This window comes from Schistocerca gregaria, chromosome 3 (genome assembly GCF_023897955.1).
Source record: "Schistocerca gregaria isolate iqSchGreg1 chromosome 3, iqSchGreg1.2, whole genome shotgun sequence".
Lineage (NCBI taxonomy): Eukaryota > Metazoa > Arthropoda > Insecta > Orthoptera > Acrididae > Schistocerca > Schistocerca gregaria.
The window spans coordinates 474,049,244-474,069,700 of record NC_064922.1 but is presented as its reverse complement, the minus strand read 5'-3'; the positions used below and the strand labels follow the sequence as shown (position 1 = coordinate 474,069,700).

The following is a 20,457-nucleotide window of genomic DNA, read 5'->3' as shown; positions in this document are numbered from 1 at the left end:
TCATGTAATGTCAATCGCCTGGTAATGGATGGAGAAATACCATCGCACTGCAGTCTGGGCTCTTTACGCCCCAGCTTTATGAACTGCACAACATCAAACTACCCTCAGCAGTCCAATACGCAGCAGTTTGCTTTACTAACCTAAACGAAACTCCACCCGAACAGGCCTCGGAAGGTCATATGGTACCGACCGACCGCCGTATCATCCTTTGCCGCTAGGCGTCACTGGATGCGGATATGGGGGGGGGGGGGGGGGCATGTGGTCAGCAGAACGCTCTCCTGGCCGTTATCAGTTTCCTTCCTGGGCTTTTCATATACACGCAAGAGCAAGAGAGTTGAAGGCCCGTTTCACACTGGGACACTGGTGACGGTCACCAGCGACGGTCACATTCGTTTGAACTGGAGCATTCACACCGGGACACTACACCGCCTCACCGGACCACTGTGAAGCAATAGTGACTCATCCAATCACATGTGACGGACACCGTCACTGTGTTCACAGCAGTCACCGCCGGACAAGCGTTAGTTTGAACTGGAGTGTTAGCACTGGGACACAGACCACAGACACAGCGCTGCAGATTTTCAAACAGACAGGCAGTCATTTCTGAGACAGTGCTGCGTGACTGGTTTGATGCGGCCCGCCACGAATTCCTTTCCTGTGCTAACCTCTTCATCTCAGAGTAGCACTTGCAACCTAAGTCCTCAATTATTTGCTTGACGTATTCCAATCTCTGTCTTCCTCTACACTTTTTGCCCTCTACAGCTCCCTCTAGTACCATGGAAGTCATTCTCTTATGTCTTAGCAGATGTCCTAGCATCCTGTCCCTTCTCCTTATCAGTGTTTTCCACATATTCCTTTCCTCTCCGATTCTGCGTAGAACCTCCTCATTCCTTACCTTATCAGTCCACCTAATTTTCAACATTCGTCTATAGCACCACATCTCAAATGCTTCGATTCTCTTCTGTTCCGGTTTTCCCACAGTCCATGTTGCACTACCATACAACGCTGTACTCCAGACGTACATCCTCAGAAATTTCTTCCTCAAATTAAGGCTGGTGTTTGATATTAGTAGACTTCTAGACTTCTCTTGGCCAGAAATGCCTTTATTGCCATAGCGAGTCTGCTTTTGATGTCCTCCTTGCTTCGTCCGTCATTGGTTATTTTACTACCTATGTTAAGTTTCTCGCTGTTCTCATTTCTACTACTTCTCATTACCTTCGTCTTTCTCCGATTTGCTCTCAAACAATACTGTGTACTCATTAGATTGTTCATTCCGTTCAGCAGATCATTTAATTCTTCTTCACTTTCACTCAGGATAGCAATGTCATCAGCGAACCTTTCTTTTATTTCCATCATTGCTTCCTCGATGTACAGATTGAAGAGTAGGGGCGGAATGCTACAGCCTTGTCTTACACCCTTCTTAATACGAGCACTTCGTTCTTGATCGTCCACTGTTATTATTCCCTCTTGGTTGTTGTACATATTGTATATGACCCGTCTCTCCCTATAGCTTACCCCAACTTCTTTCAGAATCTCGAACAGATTGCACCATTTTATATTGTCGAACGCTTTTCCAGGTCGACAAATCCTATGAACGTGTCTTGATTTTTCTTTAGCCTTGCTTCCATTATTAGCCGTAACGTCAGAATTGCCTCTCTCGTGCTTTTACTTTTCCTAAAGCCAAACTGATCGTCACCTAGCGCATTCTCAATTTTCTTTTCCATTCTTCTGTATATTATTCTTGTAAGCAGCTTCTTGGAAGTAGTAAGAAGAGTCATCTCTGATACTGTTCGTATGAGGTGACATGTCCTGCAATCCTTGAATAGTTAACGTATCCTCAAACGACATAAAGAATATGAAACAATCCTTTCTCCAGCCGATCATGTATCAGTGGATGTACGTGTAATAAACGTTATATCTTCATTATCCTTCTCCTCCTCCTGCTTAGAAGTATCAACAAAAGTTCCTCCTCGTTCGAGTACATTTCACGAACAATCAGTTGGCAATACCTGCTGTGTCGGACACGGGTGATCCAGGAGAGTTCACCACAATTACCCGTGTCTGTCACTGGCGACCGTCACCAGTGTCCCAGTGTGAAACGCGCCTAAGAGTTCAACGTCCCGTCATCTTCGTGATCATTGCCCACAGGAGGATAGGAGATCTGACTGGACCAAGGTGGGAAGGAAATTATGTAGGATAAATACGTCAACCTTTGCAGCTGGGCATTTGAATTCCATTCTTCTCGAATGTACGCGATCTCACTTGAGCGGCCACATAAATGCATTCAATTATATTGCAAGGAGGGATTACGTTGATAACGAAATACACTACTGGCCATTAAAATTGCTACACCAAAAAGAAATGCAGATGATAAATGGGTAGTCATTGGACAAATATATTATACTAGAACTGACATGTGATTACATTTTCACGCAATTTGGGTGCATAGATCCTGAGAAATCAGTACCCAGAACAACCACCTTTGGCCCTAATAACGGCCTTGATACACCTGGGCATTGAGTCAAACAGAGCTTGGATGGCGGTTACGCGTACAGCTGCCCATGCAGCTTCAACCCGATACCACAGTTCATCAAGAGTAGTGACGCGTATTGTGACGAGCCATTTGCTCGGCCACCATTGACAAGACGTTTTCAGTTGATGAGAGATCTGGAGAATGTGCTGGCCAGGGCAGTAGTCGAAAATTTTCTGTATCCAGAAAGGCCCGTACAGGACCTGCAACATGCGGTCGTGCATTATCCTGCTGAAATGTAGGGTTTAGCAGGGATCGAATGAAGGGTAGAGCCACGGGTAGTAACACATCTGAATTGTAACGTACACTGTTCAAAGTGCCGTCAATGCAAACAACAGGTGACCGAGATGTTAACCAATGGCACCCCATACCATCACGCTGGGTGATACGCCAGTATGGCGATGACGAATACACGCATACAATGTGTGTACACCGCGATGTCGCCAAACACCAATGTGACCATCATGATACTCTAAACAGAACATGGATTGATCCGAAAGAATGACGTTTTGCCATTCGTGCACCCAGGTTCGTCGTTGAGTGTACCATCGCAGGCGCTCCTGTCTGTGATACAGCGTCAGGGGTAACCGCAGCCATGGTCTCCGAGCTGATAGTCCATGCTGCTGCAAACGTCGTTGAACTGTTCGTGCAGATGGTTGTTGTCTTGAAAACGTCCCCATGTGTTGACTCAGGGATCGAGACGATGCTGCACGATCCGTTACAGCCATGCTGATAAGATGCCTGTCATCTCGACTGCTAGTGATACGAGGCCGCTGGAATCCAGCATGGCATTCAGTATTACCCTCCTGAACCAACGGATTCCATATTCTGCTAACAGTCGTTGGATCTCGACCAACGCGAGCCGCAATGTCGCGATACGATAAACCGCACTAGCGATAGGCTACAATCCGTCCTTTTTCCTCATGACGGCAAGTTGTAGGTGTCGCCACCAGCGCCAACCTTGTGTGAATGTTCTGTAAAGCTAATCATTTGCATATCACAGCATCTTCTTCCTATCGGTTAAATTTCGTGTCTGTAGCACGTCATCTTCGTGGTGTAGCAATTTTAATGGCCAGTAGTGTAATACCAAGCAGGAACTTAACTCCACTGATTCAAAAACGTTCGTACGATGACCATCAGCACCACATTAAAATTCAACATATAGGAGTCCTACAGACGTTTTCCTCATCCTGAGAGTATTACAGTTCTTATACACACAGAGAAACGCGAAATTAGGAAAATTTAGCCTTCCTCCTGATCTGTTAGATGTCTTACGGATGCGTGTTCACAATAATTGCTGTCTCATCTGTCCAAACGTGCTGCCGTGAACAGTTGCGTGTTGTCACAGACTAGTTAAGCAGATGATTGGCTAAACAGCATCCTCAAACGAGCAACTCTTGCAAATTTTATCTTAGCCCGACACTAGGGTGAGCAAAAACAAATTAAATTTAAAAAATGAAATGTTACTAAATGTGTCTGATAATCAGAGAATATCGTTTGAGTTTCACGATTGTCTCAGTAAAACGATTGTTTAAGTTTGCTTAGTTTTGTTCAGCAAAATACAGCGCGCACACACACACACACACACACACGTGCGCGCGCGCGCAAGCTGAGGCTCTCTGAACGTTTAAGGGACGGCAGTTCACGAAAGGTCGAAAGAGTTCCATTGACGAGCTGGAAGAGCGACAAATTTCGACGCGAATGAATAAACGTTTCCTGCGCACTGCGCTTCGTTTTTGGACTCCATTAACGCCTACACGAGTTTTCGATGCTTTTACTCATTCATAAAGTCGTTCAATGACGGAGATTACAGTTCGAGTTTCACGTAAAACTAAAAAATTGATACGCAGAGTGATGTACGAGTGGAATGGTTACGAGCTTCAGAGAAGTCTCGTTTAACTGGTGTTGGCTGACTGTTACTGCGCTCACTAGGAAACACATTAACAAAATGCCCAACACGAAATAAGGATGTAGGTTCTAAAGTTGTGAAAAGAAAGATACCAAGAGAATAAATGAACTTTTAATTTAGTATAGAGTAATCTTCTCCTCTATTTAACAAGTACTCAGACACGAGTGCCGACATGTATTACTAGCATATTGTCATATCATTCAAGAAATTATAATAAATATCTCGGAGATAGTCGTGATAACACTGTCCCTTTTAGAGCAATAACAACAACAAAGAACGGTCAAGAGAAGAGGAAACTGGTGGTGAACATTTAGAAGCGACTTGTTCGTTCACAAACTGAACTATGCTCTAAGCCCGTAACATTGTCAACAGTTAGACAGATCTTGTCGAAAGCTCCTTCAGAAAGAGTGGCAAAATATCAGTCTTCGCTTGATGTTGTATGACACTTCACAGTAAGGAACCACGATAGACACGTTTGTTTTATTTTCTTTTAATTGTATGCCTTTAATCGTAAGAGGTTTCTACTTTATTTTTTTCTAACTTTAAGTAGTAATGATCGTCTTCACATGTGAATGTGTCGCATGCTGCGTAGTCCATGTAAGACCGACCCATCTTCGAGTATATGTTACATATACGCATGTGTGTTACACATTGTATATGCGCGAGGTGGTTTGGTGTTACAAGAATGTAGATGCACATAGTACGTACAGATCTGAAGGTAATCAATACTGATGTATCAAACGAAATATAAAAAATCTCTTGCGATCAAAGACTGATACAAATACTAAGTAAAATGCTCATTTAAAAATATATTGTGTCTGAAGGTATGATAGTGAACCACTGACTTGCGGTATCGATTAGCGAAATTCTGTTACGTTTACATTTAATAAGTGGCAGAACAAGCCCCTTTCCCCCTTCATATTCGTGTAGACTGCAGAGCTAAATACAGGTGAGTGTGTCAAAGGACGGCGATAAGAAGGGTAAAAGAACGAATTGGAATAAATTACAGAGCAGTATTTTTAACGTTCGCCGCTAGAAGAAACTAGATTGCGTCATACGCTGTAGCATAATGAAATTTCCCGGGGAAATGAAACGCCTTTAAAAGACTCAGTATGAGTTCGGAAAACACCGCTCGTGTGAAACAGCCCACTTGTTGCTCAGTCTCAAATGGTAGACACAAATGAAAAGCTAGATTACTTTTTCCTAGATTCCCAGAGAAGCATTAGACTCTCTACTAGACAGTCCACTGATAAACAAGATATGATCATAAGAAGATCTTTTACAATAATTTTGTCCAATAGAACTGGATGGCGAGTATTTAATAGAATAGAAAGTCAGGTGGGGGATACGTCGAAGAAGTATGGTAAGTCCGCAAAAGTTCTCAGCATACAATTAACAAAGTCAGCAGCATCCTCGGTTTGTTACCAAACGAAGTGGCGCAATGGTTAGCACAATGGATTCGCTTACGAGAGGACAACGGTTCAACTCCCCGTCCAACTCTCCAGACAGGAATTTCATTAAGTTTCCCTAAATCGCTTAATTCGAATCCCGCAACGCTTTCTCTTAAATGGTATGGCCGATTTCTTTCCTCATTCTTCCGAATCCACGTTTTTACTCCGTCTTTAATGGTCTCGTTGGTGACAGAATGTTAAATCGTAGTGTTGTTTCCCACCTACTCACAATGTTCACAGACTATGTAACTGTAGATTGAATATCAACTTGGTGTCTGACATGAAAGCGCTCTTTTACTGGAAGCCAATGCCCACAGGCAAATGGAAACGCCTGGTGGTGTCCAGTTACAACATTAGTATTGAAGTTGTGAAAACTGTCACTTTTAAGATTTCAACGATAAGAGTACTAAGAAGCCATATGAAATTGAAATGATATGTGAAATCAGTAGAAGTCATGGCAAACAGAAGAATCGGCTATTGGAAGAATTCTGTTCTAGTGAAATTTATCTAATAAGGAGACTGCTTAGAGAATACTAGTGGGGCCTACTCCCGATTCGTCCTTCAGTGCTTGGAGTCCTTAAAAAGCAAGTGAGACAACATATTTAGAAGGAATTCACAGATGCGCTAACATAATTGTAAAAAGTCACTATAGCCCATGTAAAAGTGTAACGGAGTTGATCAAAATACTTAAAAGGGACCTGTTCTTAAAAAGACGTTGGTGCTGTCGAGGAAACACTATTAGGTACATTTAGAGAACTATAATTTGAGGCAGAGTCCCAATATTTCTACTGTCTGCACAATACCTTTCTCGTAGGAATCAACATAAATATATACGTATTCTAAAGGCTTGTGCCTAGTCGATGCAACCACTTCCTTTCGTAGGGACCACGAAAATAATATGAGTGAGATTAGAACGAATAAAAAATAATACAGTCATTTTATCTCGCTTCGTATGCGTTTATGCTTTCTGGTTTGTTTCAGCGAATTCTCTTTCTCCAGAATGACTTTTTCACTCTATAGCGTTGAGTGCTGTGCCCGGAAATTTTCTGGAACATCCAGGCATGACCCGTTCTCACAGCATTAATTTCGCCAATACACCTCCAGGTTCGAGTTTCCATCGGGGATACAGTTAAAATATGCTAGGAGGTTTCGGTTCCCTCACTACATGCCCTATATGCAAGTTTTGTTGTTATCCTACTGAAACAGGACGTAACTATCGTTGCTGCTTTGTTTCTGAGTAAAACTGAACGCCTGTGACAGATGCAATCATGAAATACGTTTGAGTGACTTGCTTATGACGACCGTATCGTCAATCCTCCTCCTTCAGCCTTATATAGAGGAACGCTTCTTGACATTTGCTGAGAACATCGTTAATAATGAAACAATTATCTTCTACAGATAAAAAGAAGCCTGGATCAATAAAAAATATTACTTGTCATGATAGTCATTCCGTGTGATGCACTACTGCTGCCTTTCATTTTAATGTTGCTCTGCCACCACACAATATCACGATTTTATAGACCTACATTTATTGAACTTAAATCTATGGTCCCACCACTACCTCATCAATAGATGTTTGGAGTTTAGGGTACTCAATGTAAGTCCCGTAAGTAATAAGTCAGACGCCCAGGCACTAAACACAGTCTCTTAAAGTTGTTTCAAACAAATCTGTTGTGATGTTATTAATGGCTGGTTCTCCGTCCTCTACATTTCCTTAGAAATTATGTGATGTAAACTTGGTCAATGAATAAATATGATTAAGAAAAAGATTCTGCCTTGAGTAAATAAAAGTTTATTCTTCTTTTGTCAGTCATGGTCTATGAAGAAATTACATCACACGTTTGTATCAGTGACCATGTGTATAAAGCGATATCTGAGACAGATATAAGTCAGCCCATCCACTTAATCCGTGTTGACACATTCATTTGACTTTCGTATGATGAGGCTACTGGGAAATCAAGCAGTTTCTCCTTCGTCAATGTAGATTGTAATATTATATATTATCCATTGTTTTAAGGTGGCTAAGTTCACGAGTACTGTGATAGATCTCTCGGAGGAAGAATGAGTGAAATTTAAGCTTTCATATTCCGTCTACGACGAGGTCATTAGAGATATATAACGAGTTCTACAGTACATCCTTTCCAATGTGGACATCCCATCATCTGGCTTAATAGATTTAGAGAAAGCAAGGAAATCTAAATCTGGCCAAAAAGGACAGAGTTTTTAAATTCTCGTCTCATGAACGTGACGCTCCACGAAGAAACATAAGCCAAGCCCAAACCGTTCTAAACCGACACATCAATATTTGCTATTTAGCTCTCAAGTTTCTCATATCGCGAATCGGCGCACTTTGCCTTCTCACAAAGCAACCGTCTCTTTATGAGATTATAAAGCTGCAGTTTTTGGATTAGCTGCGTACTCTCTGAGAGCCAATACTAATTTCATTTATGGAACCTTCCTTACTGCTCACGTTGATACGTAATTGCAAATTCGCACTTACTTCTGAGATGTCTCTAAAGAATGTTGTCGAGCGTTGGTAACTGTTCCGTCACTTAACGCAAAAGTGCCAACTTTGATGACAACTGCAAATGTATTCTCTACGCCCAATTTGTGTGCACCACCTCCAAAATATCGCGGCAAGAATATCGCAACGTACAAATTATCAACTAAATGCATGTCGAATTCTAATAATAGATGCGATAAAGTTTTAATTATCACCCCCAAAGAATGAAGACGCGGCCATGAAACCTGGCGGCAGTGTTGATTCTTCCTCAAATAATCGCCCTTCAATCCGATCACATTTTCCCTAGGGCCAGTAAGTTGGTGGAGACCTTGTGGCTGTTTAGGAGACATTTTCTTTGAAAAGCATCCAAAGTAAGAGGAAGTAGTCACTGGAGGATGCCGAGTCAGCAGAATACGGAGATTGGTTGTTGTGGGGCCTGATGGGGGGGGGGGGGGGGGGGGGGAGGACGCCTTGAGGCAAAATTTAGTGACCCAAAGAAGCAGTATGTGTGGTAGTGTTCTTTGCAGAACGAGCTGGGTCATTGTCGTTGAATAAAACTATACCCTTAGACAGTGTCCGCGACAGCCTCACGTAACTTCGTTAGGAGCTTACGATAGTACGAGGGTTAGCTTTAGAGTTCTGTTTCTGTATCGATAAAAACAGAACCCTTATAGGACCATTTTGTTGTCCGTCTGTCTGTCTGTCCGACTGTTAAGAACCCTTATTCTCAGGAAGGAATAAACGTATCATGTTAAATTTTGTTGTCACACACTAAAGTCTACGCTGTCCTGTCGGTGTAAAAAATTTAAGCGACTGTGTCAATGCAATAAAAGATACGGCCATTTATGTCGCATATTTTTATGCACTGCAGTATCGATAACAGGAAAAATAGTTGAAATTGTCGATTTCCGAAATGGGTAACTATCTAAATACATAATTAAGTTTTGCAGGAACCCAAAAAGCGTGAGTCTAACTCCCACCTACCCAGAGCTTTTTTCAAAAAAGTCCGATTTGCTGTGAAATGGAAACCGTAGTGAAAGTCAAATATGTTTTATCTGTGACATTTAGCTGCGCCTTCTCTATATAGTCGTCTCTCCGATTTAGGCAATCGTCGTAGCGTGGTAATAACTTCCGAATACCCTCATCACAGAAGGCAGTCACCTGTGCTTTCCGCTAATTCTTCTCACTGGTCTGGAGCTCGTCCACAGTACCAAAATACTGTCAGAAGTTCACGTAAGCTAAGAGACGAAAATCATAAGGTGCCAAGTTCAGGTTGTATGATGGGTGACCAAACACTTCCCATCGAGAACGCTGCAGGAGTGTCTTTGATGCAGCTGTAGTGTGCAGCCGAGCGTTGCCACAAAGGACATGCCTGATGAAAACTTTCCTCACTACTTGTCCTGAATTGTCCTTCATACACGATTTACTCGAATCGCCTGATCCACTGACTAAACAGGATTATCAGTTGACATTCACCTGCCGGCTAGGGTGGCCGAGCGGTTCTAGGCGCTACAGTCTGGAACCGCGCGACCGCTACGGTCGCAGGTTCGAATCCTGCCACGGCCGTGGATGTGTGTGATGTCCTTAGATTAGTTAGGTCTAAGTAGTTCTAAGTTCTAGGGGACTGATGACCTCAGAAGTTAAGTCCCATAGTGCTCAGAGCCATTTGAACCATTTGACATTCACCTGCTTCCCTGACCGTCTCCATCATGACCGTCTGTATGTCCTACTTCAAACTTGGCACAACATCGCCTCCGTAATTTGCTGCCACGCAGGACAGTTACGTTATGTGGCCCGCGTGATGTCATGAGGAACTCTTCAGTATGAAGAAACCGAATGACAGTACGCTCTTCACACTTGGGAGGAGACTCTATCGTTATAGATATTCCTAAATGACCACTGTGAGCTCAAAACTGAAAGTGTGACGTGATGCTATAGACGGTCACACTAGAGACACCGCAAAACACATCTGCGCAAAGCTTCGCCGGATTTTCACTGTGGTTTTAAAGGCTTGGCCGATCGCATCTTGAACAAGGGGAAAAAAGGGAGTCCTCGAATGATCCTGTATCGATTTTTGCCTTACGACTGTAACCGTATGCACCCCATTACGACCGTCCCAAAATAATCTCAGCAGTACATTCCCCGATGACGGTTACGTCTTCACTTCCTTCGTCAGTGATAAATCCAAGTTTCCACTGTTTGCTTTGCTTCAGGGGCAAAGTGGTACACCCAAACCTCTTCCATAGCGATTACACTGCTAAAGACGTCATATTAACTGGCCTGTAACATCTCCAACATAACGCTACTGCATCTATTTGGAGGGGTTCCTTGAATGGGTGTGAGTGGTCTCGGAACCGGTGGGTCATTGCATTTGTTGAATTCAGAAAGTCGTGCAAGATGTTGAAAACTGACCCCATGCCCCATTTTCAATTTATCCACTATCGTCTTGATTGTGATAAGCCGTTCCTCGAGCATCTGGACTTCCACTTCTCGTATGAGTTCCAGTTCTTTACAAAGATGTGGTCTGGCACTTTTTTTTCTTCATCCAGCCCTGTCTGAGAGCGAGGGAAGCGCCTGTGCCACCTAACCACCGAGTCATATGATGGCATTGCTGCCATACACTGGCATTCAGTGAGCATGGATTGTTAGAACGTTATTCCCCTTCAAATACAGAGAGCTAATTACAGTATGATACGCCTCTTTGTTTAGTTCCTCTAGTGGGGTGCTACGATATGGTGGTGGCGCGACATTAGTGTACAGACCTGCAGACATGTTCTGCAAACAAACAAAAAATTATGTAAGTTTATTTTTTCGAAGTGATAAAATTTTATGACTACCCCTAGTACTCTTAGTGCTTAGTTGTCAGTTGGGATGGCAGTGGCTGTGTGTTTCTCAGTCCCACGGATTAGGGCACGGTGCTTTGTCTCAAAACACTTGCCTCTTCATGGGATCTTTAGTTTGCCATTTGTGTACTACTGCTTGCTGATCGAGATTCACTACACCCGCATTACAGAAGCGTTGACGTTGACAGTTGTTGAATAGTTCTCCGCGCCAACTTTTGTGGAATCAGCAGAGATCTTTTATGGACCTTGGTAACTATTCCTTCTCTTTTACTTAACATAATGGCACGTCCTCTTCTTTGAAGTCAATTGATGCATGCCATCTCTGCCCCAAATTTATCTCCACCATCCTCATATTGACGTTGCTGGGGGACCGCGACGTAATAATTAGGTATTCATACGTTACACAGATATATATATATATATATATATATATATATATATATATATATATATATATATATATATATATATATATCCTTCAGCCTGTGTTTGAGAATGCGAGCACTTAGTGTCTTGCAACAAACTTTGTACAAAATTTCAAACCTTCACAAAACTCCTTCTCGCTGATGACCGAACAAAATGATGAAAGGAAAAGAGTTTGTCGCTTACTTCGTTTTCGCTGTTCATGCAGAAAACTGCTGCGTGGAATAGTACGTTTTAATTTATTACTTGTTTGCTGCTACCTGCGTTAGTAACACATTTTCCAGACAGTATTCACATACATCACTCAATTTACCAGCAAAATTATATCATTGTACGACCCTTAGTTCAAAGCCTATGACGTCATAAACATTAAGATGAATGAAAAAATGCCACATCATTTAAGACGTTTAACTTTATTACTTTGTTGCCACTGACTCTGTTTGCGACACTTGTAAGCACATTTCCCACTACAGGGTGCTACAAAAAGATACGGCCAAACTTTCAGGAAACATTCCTCACACACAAATAAAGAAAAGATGTTATGTGGTCATGTGCCCGGAAACGCTTAATTTCCATGTTAGAGCTCATTTTAGTTTCGTCAGTATGTACTGTACTTCCTCGATTCACCGCCAGTTGGCCCAATTCAAGGAAGGTAATGTTGACTTCGGTGCTTGTGTTGACATGCGACTCATTGCTCTACAGTACTAGCATCAAGCCCATCAATACGTAGCATCAACAGGTTAGTGTTCATTACGAACGTGTTTTTGTAGTCAGTGCAATGTTTTCAAAAGCGGAGTTGGCAGATGCCCATTTGATATATGGATTAGCACGGGGAAACAGTGGTGGCGCAGTACGTTTGTATCGAGACAGATTTGCAGAACGAACGTGTCCCAACAGGAAGACGTTCGAAGCATTTGATTGGCGTCTTAGGGAGCACGGAACATTCCAGCCTATGAATCGCGACTGGGGAAGACCTAGTACGACGAGGACACCTGCAATAGATGAGGCAATTCTTCGTGCAGTTGACGATAACCCTAATGTCTGCGTCAGAGAAGTTGTTGCTGTACAAGGTAACGTTGACCACGTCACTGTATGGAGAGTGCTACAGGAGAACCAGTTGTTTCCGTACCATGTACAGCGTGTGCAGGCACTATTAGCAGTTGATTGGCCTCCACGGGTACACTTCTGCGAATGGTTCATCCAACAATGTGTCAATCCTCATTTCAGTGCAAATTTTCTCTTTACGGATGAGGCTTCATTCCAACGTGATCAAATTGTAAATTTTCACAATCAACATGTGTGGACTGACGAGAATCCGCACGCAATTGTGCAATCACGTCATCAACACAGATTTTCTGTGAACGTTTGGGCAGGCATTGTTGGTGATGTCTTGATTGGGCCCCATGTTCTACCAATGCTCAATGCTCAATGGAGCACGTTATCATGATTTCATATGGGATACTCTACCTGTGCTGCTAGAAAATGTGCTTTCACAAGTACGACAACATGTGGTTCATGCACGATGGAGCTCCTGCACATTTCAGTCGAAATGTTCGTACGCTTCTCAACAATAGATTCGGTGACCGATGGATTGGTAGAGGCGGACCAATTCCATGGCCTCCACGCTCTCCTGACCTCAACCCTCTTGACTTTCATTTATGGGGGCATTTGAAAGCTCTTGTCTACGCAACCCCGGTACCAAATGTAGAGACTCTTCGTGCTCATATTGTGGACGGCCGTGATACAATACGCCATTCTCCAGGGCTGCATCAGCGCATCCGGGATTCCATGCGACGAAGGGTGAATGCATGTATCCTCGCTAACGGAGGACATTTTGAACATTTCCTGTAACAAAGTGTTTGAAGTCACGCTGGTACGTTCTGTTGCTGTGTGTTTCCATTCCATGATTAATGTGATTTGAAGATAAGTAATAAAATGAGCTCTAACAGGGAAAGTAAGCTTTACCGGACAAATGTCCACATATTTTCTTTCTTTATGTGTGAGGAATGTTTCCTGAAAGTTTGGCCATACCTTTTTGTAACACCTTGTATATGTACCTACCAAAATATATTGTTATATGACGCAGTTCAGAGGATATGCTGCCATAAACACTAAGATGCTTGAAAAACTAGGGCATTAGGCTAAACTATTTAATTTACACTATGTGATCAAAGGTATGCTGACTCTTGGCTGTAAATGTTCGTGTCGCTCTCCATCGGCAATGCTGTAATTCAATATGGTGTTGGCCCACCCTTAACCTTGATGACAGCTTCCACTCTAGCAGGCATACCTTCAATCAGGTGCTGGAAGGTTTCTTGGAGAATGGCAGCCCATTCTTCACGGAGTGCTGCACTGAGGAGGGGTATCGATGTCGGTCGGTGAGGCCTGGCACGAAGTCGGCGTTCCAAAACATCCCAAAGGTGTTCTATAGGATTCATGTCAGGACTCTGTGCATGCCATTTCATTACAGGGATGTGATTGTCATGTGACCACTCCACCGTACATTATGAACAGGTGCTCGACCGTATTGAAAGATTCATTCGTCATCCCTGAACTGCTCTTCTACAGTGGGAAGCAAGAAGGTGCTAAAAAATTAATGAAAGCCTGCGCTGTGATACTGCCATGCAAAACAACAAGGGTTGATAGCACCCTCCATGAAAAACACGACCACACCATAACACCACCGCCTCCATATTTTACTATTGGCACTACACACGCTGGCAGATGACGATAACCGGGCATTCACCATACCCACACCCTGTCATCGGACCGCCACATTGTTTCGTGATTCGTCACTCCCCACAATGTTTTTCCACTGTTCAATCGTCCAAAGTTTACGCTCCTTCCATCAAGCGAGGCGTCGTTTGGCATTTACCTGCGTATGCGTGGCTTATGAGCAGCCGCTCGACCGTGAAATCCAAGTTTTCTGACCTCCCGCCTAACTGCATAGTACTTATAGTGGATCAAGATGCAGTTTGAAATTCCTCTGTGATGATCTGGATAAATGTCTGCTTATTACGTATTACGACCCTCTTGAACTGTCGGCAGTCTCTGTCAGTCACCAGACGAGATCGGACTGTACGCTTTTGTGCTGTACGTGTCCCTCCACTTTTCCACTACACTATCACATCAGAAACAGTGGACCTAGGGATGTTTAGGAGTGTGGAAATCTCGCGTACGAACGTATGACACCCAATCACCTGACCACGTTCGAAGTCCGTGAGTTCCGCGAAGCGCCCCATTGTGCTCTCTCAAGACGTCTAATGACTACTGAGGTCGCTGATATGGAGTACCTGGCAGTAGGTGGAAGCACAATGTACCTAATATGATAAACGTATGTTTTTGGGGGCATCCGGATGCTTTTGATCACATAGGGTACGACCTCATAAACATTGAGCTGTGTAAAAACGAAACATCAGGGCGAAATTCGCTGGAGATACAGATGAAATATGTGTACAAAAACTTGTGAAATACGTTAAATACATGTGAAATATACCTAAAGGTAAAAAGTTCATCCTTAATCCCTGGAACGATTTAAACCAAATTTGATAGACATACTAGTTTCCAAATAGTGTGGAGGTAAGAAACACCAGCCTCCTTTAGGGGTGGGGGTGATAATGTGGAGAGAGAAGGTGGAGCACGAGATGGATAGACGGGAGGGAGGAGATGGACAGACAGAGACAGGAAAAGGGTAGATGGACTAATAGAAGCTTAGAATAAAAGCATAGTATAACATTTTTTGCAAATAATTGTTGAACTGTGGGTAACACCACCGTGCGCAGATAGTTATCTCTTAGATACGTGTCACACTGTAGAGTGGAGGAAGATACCCGCATTCCAATCTCATGGGCGCTGATGACCTCGATGTTGAGCGCCCATTAGCCCCAACACACCACCATCCAATCTCATGCCATGTATTGTAGTTATACGACTGCCTGCGAAGTTTAGAGCCATTTCTTTCAAGGTGATACCCCTTTGAATGCACTTTAGTTTATGGGTTTGTGTTATACAATCTTTTATTTACCTGGTACAGGTACAACTGTCATACAAAGTTACTGACTGATTCATCGTCTGACGAAAATACATATGCATATTTCCCATAACTTTTTTTTCTGATATGGCTAAATGTTCACATCCAATGGCAATTACTGGTATTATGTGTTTATGCTACATACTTCAAACGTTTTGGTACCTTTGCTTCAAAATGTATAAAACTAAAGAAATTGTACGTATTAACAGTCAATTACTCTTTGTCACTTTAATAATTACTTCATCAATTTTTATGTGATTCAGATGATAATCAAATTCACAGAATTTTGTACTGTGCAGAACGGCCCATTTACCTTAAGCATACAAAATAACATTTTGTCCTGAAGCAAAAAAAAAAAAAAAATGTATCGAGCAAATGCTGTTTATCTCTCAGGGGGATACTAATCAGCCTGCCCACCTTTCTTGTAGTTATTGTAAATAGCACCATGCTTTTCTGTCCTATAACTAAATTCCTCTCCTCAGTACCTGTCCAGGAACGTACCCCAGTGTACCATTCACATAAACATGCCGTTATTAAGAACGTAACACAAAATTGACTTTGAACCTCCTGTACCAGGCGCAATGTAGCAACCCGAGGTAACGTAACTCGTTCACGTGGAGTGACAGTAAACAAATGAAAACGCGAGGACAATACTCAGCAGTCACTCAGTCAACCAGCTTCAGCTGAAGATTTGACTGTGTGCAATGTACACCAACGAAGAAAAATGTTCAAATGTGTGTGAATTCCTACCAAACTGCTGACGTCATCCGTGCCTAGACTTACACACTACTTAAACTAACTTATGCTAAGAACAACACACACAACCATTCCCGAGCGAGGACTCGAGCCTCCGGCGGGAGCGGCCCAACGAAGAGAAGGTAGAAAAGATACACATCTGTGGAGAATGTAAGTTTTGCACAACGGTAACGTTTAAAAGTACTACAGTACTGTACTAATGAGTTGTATTGTACATAAGAGGACATTATTGGAGTAGCTGGTTGGCTAGTCAACATTCCCTACAGATGAGTAGCAACTCTACCTTCTCTTCCATGGGTTTCAGTGTACTCAACTGAAGACAGTTGAATGAAGGACTGGGGTGCATTATCATTGTGTTTCCATTTCTTTACCGTCAAGTGGACGAGTTACATTATGGTAGGAGAGTCAAAGTGAACTTTGTGTTTCGATTCAATAATGTCATGGTTGTGTGAGTGAATCGCTATGACACATTTCTGAATACGTATTGAATAGAGGACATGAATTAAAAAGATGTAGAGCGCTAAACAGAGAACTTTGTGGTGTACACATCCTCGTAACGAAAAAATTACAAGAAAGGCAATTACACTGGTTAATGCCACTGTTAATGCCGCTCTGGTGGCTAAACAACATTTACTTGATACTTTTTTTTATTTTGCTTCTGGAGGAATAGTTTTTGTAGTGATCAATGTCAATGGGACGTCCCAACAGGCACTTGAAAAAAAGACTTATATGATCTGTAAATTACTGTTGTTACGAATTGAACACAAAAATAATACAGCTATAGGGATAAATGAGGGGTTGAGATTACAAGTGCTTGCTGAAGCAAACTGAGTAAATGACTACCCAAGTTAAATGCCTATTTATAAATTATTTTACTGTCGAAGCATCAGATAGTTTTGCTCCTAGTGGTGCGTTTGCCTATTTATAGTTGGTTAGAGACTGTAGCGCATCTGCACTGTTTTTTATAATATTTTAAATATATTTATATCCCTGGAAACCTAAAAAAATTAAATTAAAACAAGAACAAATGCAAAAACGTTTTATTTACAGTTCTCTGTTTTGGAGGTTTTTGTGGTAAAACATACATGATGTACATATTACAACACATGTTCACTATAAAACTGCTTCCTTCCTGTCTTGAGGAACAAATACATGTTAAAGTGTTTCTTCGCCTTTTCAGAGAGACCAAAATGTTTATCGTATTCCACGTATGTGTGACCACGTCCGTCCGCAGCTCGTGGTCGTGCGGTAGCGTTCTCGCTTCCCGCGTCCGGGTTCGATTCCCGGCGAGATCAGGGATTTTCTCTGCCTCGTGATGACTGGGTGTTGTGTGATGTCCTTAGGTTGGTTAGGTTCAAGTAGTTCTAAGTTCTAGGGGACTGATTACCATAGCTGTTAAGTTCCATAGTGCTCAGAGCCATTTTTATGACCATGTCAAGCACCTTATAACTTATTGTGTCAATGTGTTGATGTTACCTCAAGATGTACAAGTGGTATTTCAAAGTGACACCCTATTTAAACATGCAACAAATATTACTATAACTACTCTTAAAAGGACATACATTAGGCCATTGCTGTAGTTTCAAAAATAATACTTACCTGAATCTTCGCTAAAGACGGTAGCAATTCTCCTTCTGTCGACCGTTTCAATTATACTAGTTATATTCTAAGTGCAGACCAGGCACTGTCTTAGAGATTAAACTTAATCATCCCAGAGTGCGGCATTATACAGGAAATCGCTTTCACTTCTTTTTACTCAGAACAGACCCATACATCAGCTTCCCAAATATGCATTTAGATCATTTTCTTGTGAACTGTCATTTGTACGAGGGTTGTTTTTTAAGTAAGGGTCGTTTTTATTTTTTAAATACTTTTGTAAAAAAAACTTATTTTCTGATTCTACACACTTTTACCTATTTTTCTACATAGTTGCCTTGTTTATTTAAGCACTTGTCATACTGTACAACTAAGTTTTTAAATTCCCTCTTCAAAGAATTCGGCCGCCTGCTCCGATAGCCAAGAGTTAACGGCTGCTTTCACTTCATCATCGTCATTGAAGCGCTGCCCGCCAAGATGGTGTTTCAGGTAACGGGAAAAGGTGAAAATCGCTAGGAGCAAGGTCGGGGCTGTATGGTGCATGGTCCAAAACTTCCTAGCCAAAAGAATCAATCAAATCCCGAGTCCTTTGAGAGGTGTGAGGCCTAGCATTATCGTGCAGGAGCAAAACTCCTTCTGTCAGCATGCCGCGCCTTTTGTTTTTAATTGCTCTGCACAGTAGGCATCTGAGATGATTTTCGTTCCTCGTGGCATAAAGTCCACTAGCAAAACACCGCGCCGGTCCTAGAACACAGTTGCCATAAACTCGCACTTTGACACAGTGGAAATTGTGAATCTTCTGTCCTCACGAATCTTTGCTTCGACTGCAGCCACGAAATCATCAGTGATCACAGAGGGCCGTCCTGAGCGTTCTTCGTCATGGACGTTTTCACGGCCATTTTTAAACTCTCTAACCCATTGACGCACTTTACCTTCACTCATTGCATTCAAGCAATAAACTTCTGTTAACTGACGATGAATTTCTGTAGCTGATAGGCCTCTCGCGCTCAAACAAGTATCACTGAAAGTATCTTACACGTGGCGGGCGATTCAATAATCGTAAACATTATAAAGTAGCACAGTCTTGCGTACACGTCAGCTATAGAGCTGCAACTTGCATCACTGTGAACGGGAAGGATGCCGGCAAGTGGCGCGGTGGCTTGTTGCGGCGTCCGCGCGAACTACGGGACTATACGCGCGAACGGCCCTTACTTAAAAAACAACCGTCGTAATTTCAGCCCCTTAATCGTTTTTCCCAATAAGCAATGTAATAAAGTTCCTGTGCATAGTTTGTAGTTAATACATTGTGGATAATAAATTTGTGTGAGGAGCGTAACACTGGTGTGTTTGTTTGTTTGGCAGGCTGCCGCCATGTTCCCGTGGCTGCTGAACAACTGGCCCAAGAGGACGGCGGCCGACTACGACTACTAGCGCTCACCGGCCCCCACACACCTAGCCTTCCTTTTTTCCGCTACCAGCGCTCCAGTATAGTTACGAAAGGACTCTCATTTGTCTTGCAATTCGAGGAAGTAGTTTTCCTGCGCCCTATGTTTGTTTCTCTCCACTAATGTTACACTTCCGATTCCTCTTCTTCTATTTGTCGAGATTACTATTCCGCTTGCTCCGTTCTTTTACCTTTCTTTAAAAGAGCGTAGTGATCTTGCTTCAGGCAAGAACGTAAGAAAACATGTAGTTAACTGAAGGTAGATTCTACATTCTCCATTAGAATTTCAGTTCTGTATACGTCTTCTTCCAGACAGTTCGATGTATCCGTCTGAATTATAATCCTTCAAAAAATGACCTCTTTTTTCAGTCTCTCGCGAAATAAATAGTTTCCCCGGAAATATTTAAACCTCGGAAATTTTTCCACTTGATCACAAAATTAATTTTGCATGTTGACGAATGTTTAGCCATGCATTACCCAGCACACCCCTGTTTCTATACCATCGAACTTAGAGTATGTAATACTTACTGGACTCGAATGATTGTTATTCAATTTGAAGTAGCATATAACATCAAATATCTTAAAATATTAAATGTAACTGCAATGCATTCTTACAGATTGTTCAATATTTATGTTAACGTTGTTTACAAGTGGCTTTTTCAATGCTAATGACTCCTATCCAATATTCCTCTCCTTAAACCTTTCAGCACCTGATAAGAAAGCATGCAGAGATCATGTTGCTCCTCATAATGACTTCGCTTTTTAATAATCTTCATCTTCAATGAAGAAGACAATACCCATTGTATATTACCACACTGAAGGCAGTAGTTTCCCTCCCAATAATAACTGAATTTATTGTGGGGAGAAACATGACTCTGACATGTCATATAAATCTAAATTCAAGCTAGACGTTTCGGAATAAACATTGAGTCACAGAACAGATAACAGCACTAGTATACGTAACGTCATGGT

At 42.3% G+C, this 20,457-nt stretch overlaps 1 protein-coding gene across 2 annotated transcripts in view; it reads left to right on the top strand.

Moving 5' to 3' along the window:
• Positions 1-20,199, top strand: part of LOC126354997 (uncharacterized) — a 304,832-nt gene extending 284,633 nt beyond the window's left edge. Inside the window, exon 6 of one of the 2 annotated variants that reach the window (XM_050005116.1) lies at positions 19,404-20,199. In XM_050005116.1, coding sequence (XP_049861073.1) covers positions 19,404-19,472 — 69 coding nt within the window. In that variant the 3' untranslated portion in view covers positions 19,473-20,199. The remainder of the gene's footprint in view (positions 1-19,403) is intronic. The other variant, XM_050005115.1, reaches the window with a different exon arrangement.
• Positions 20,200-20,457: the final 258 nt, after the last annotated feature.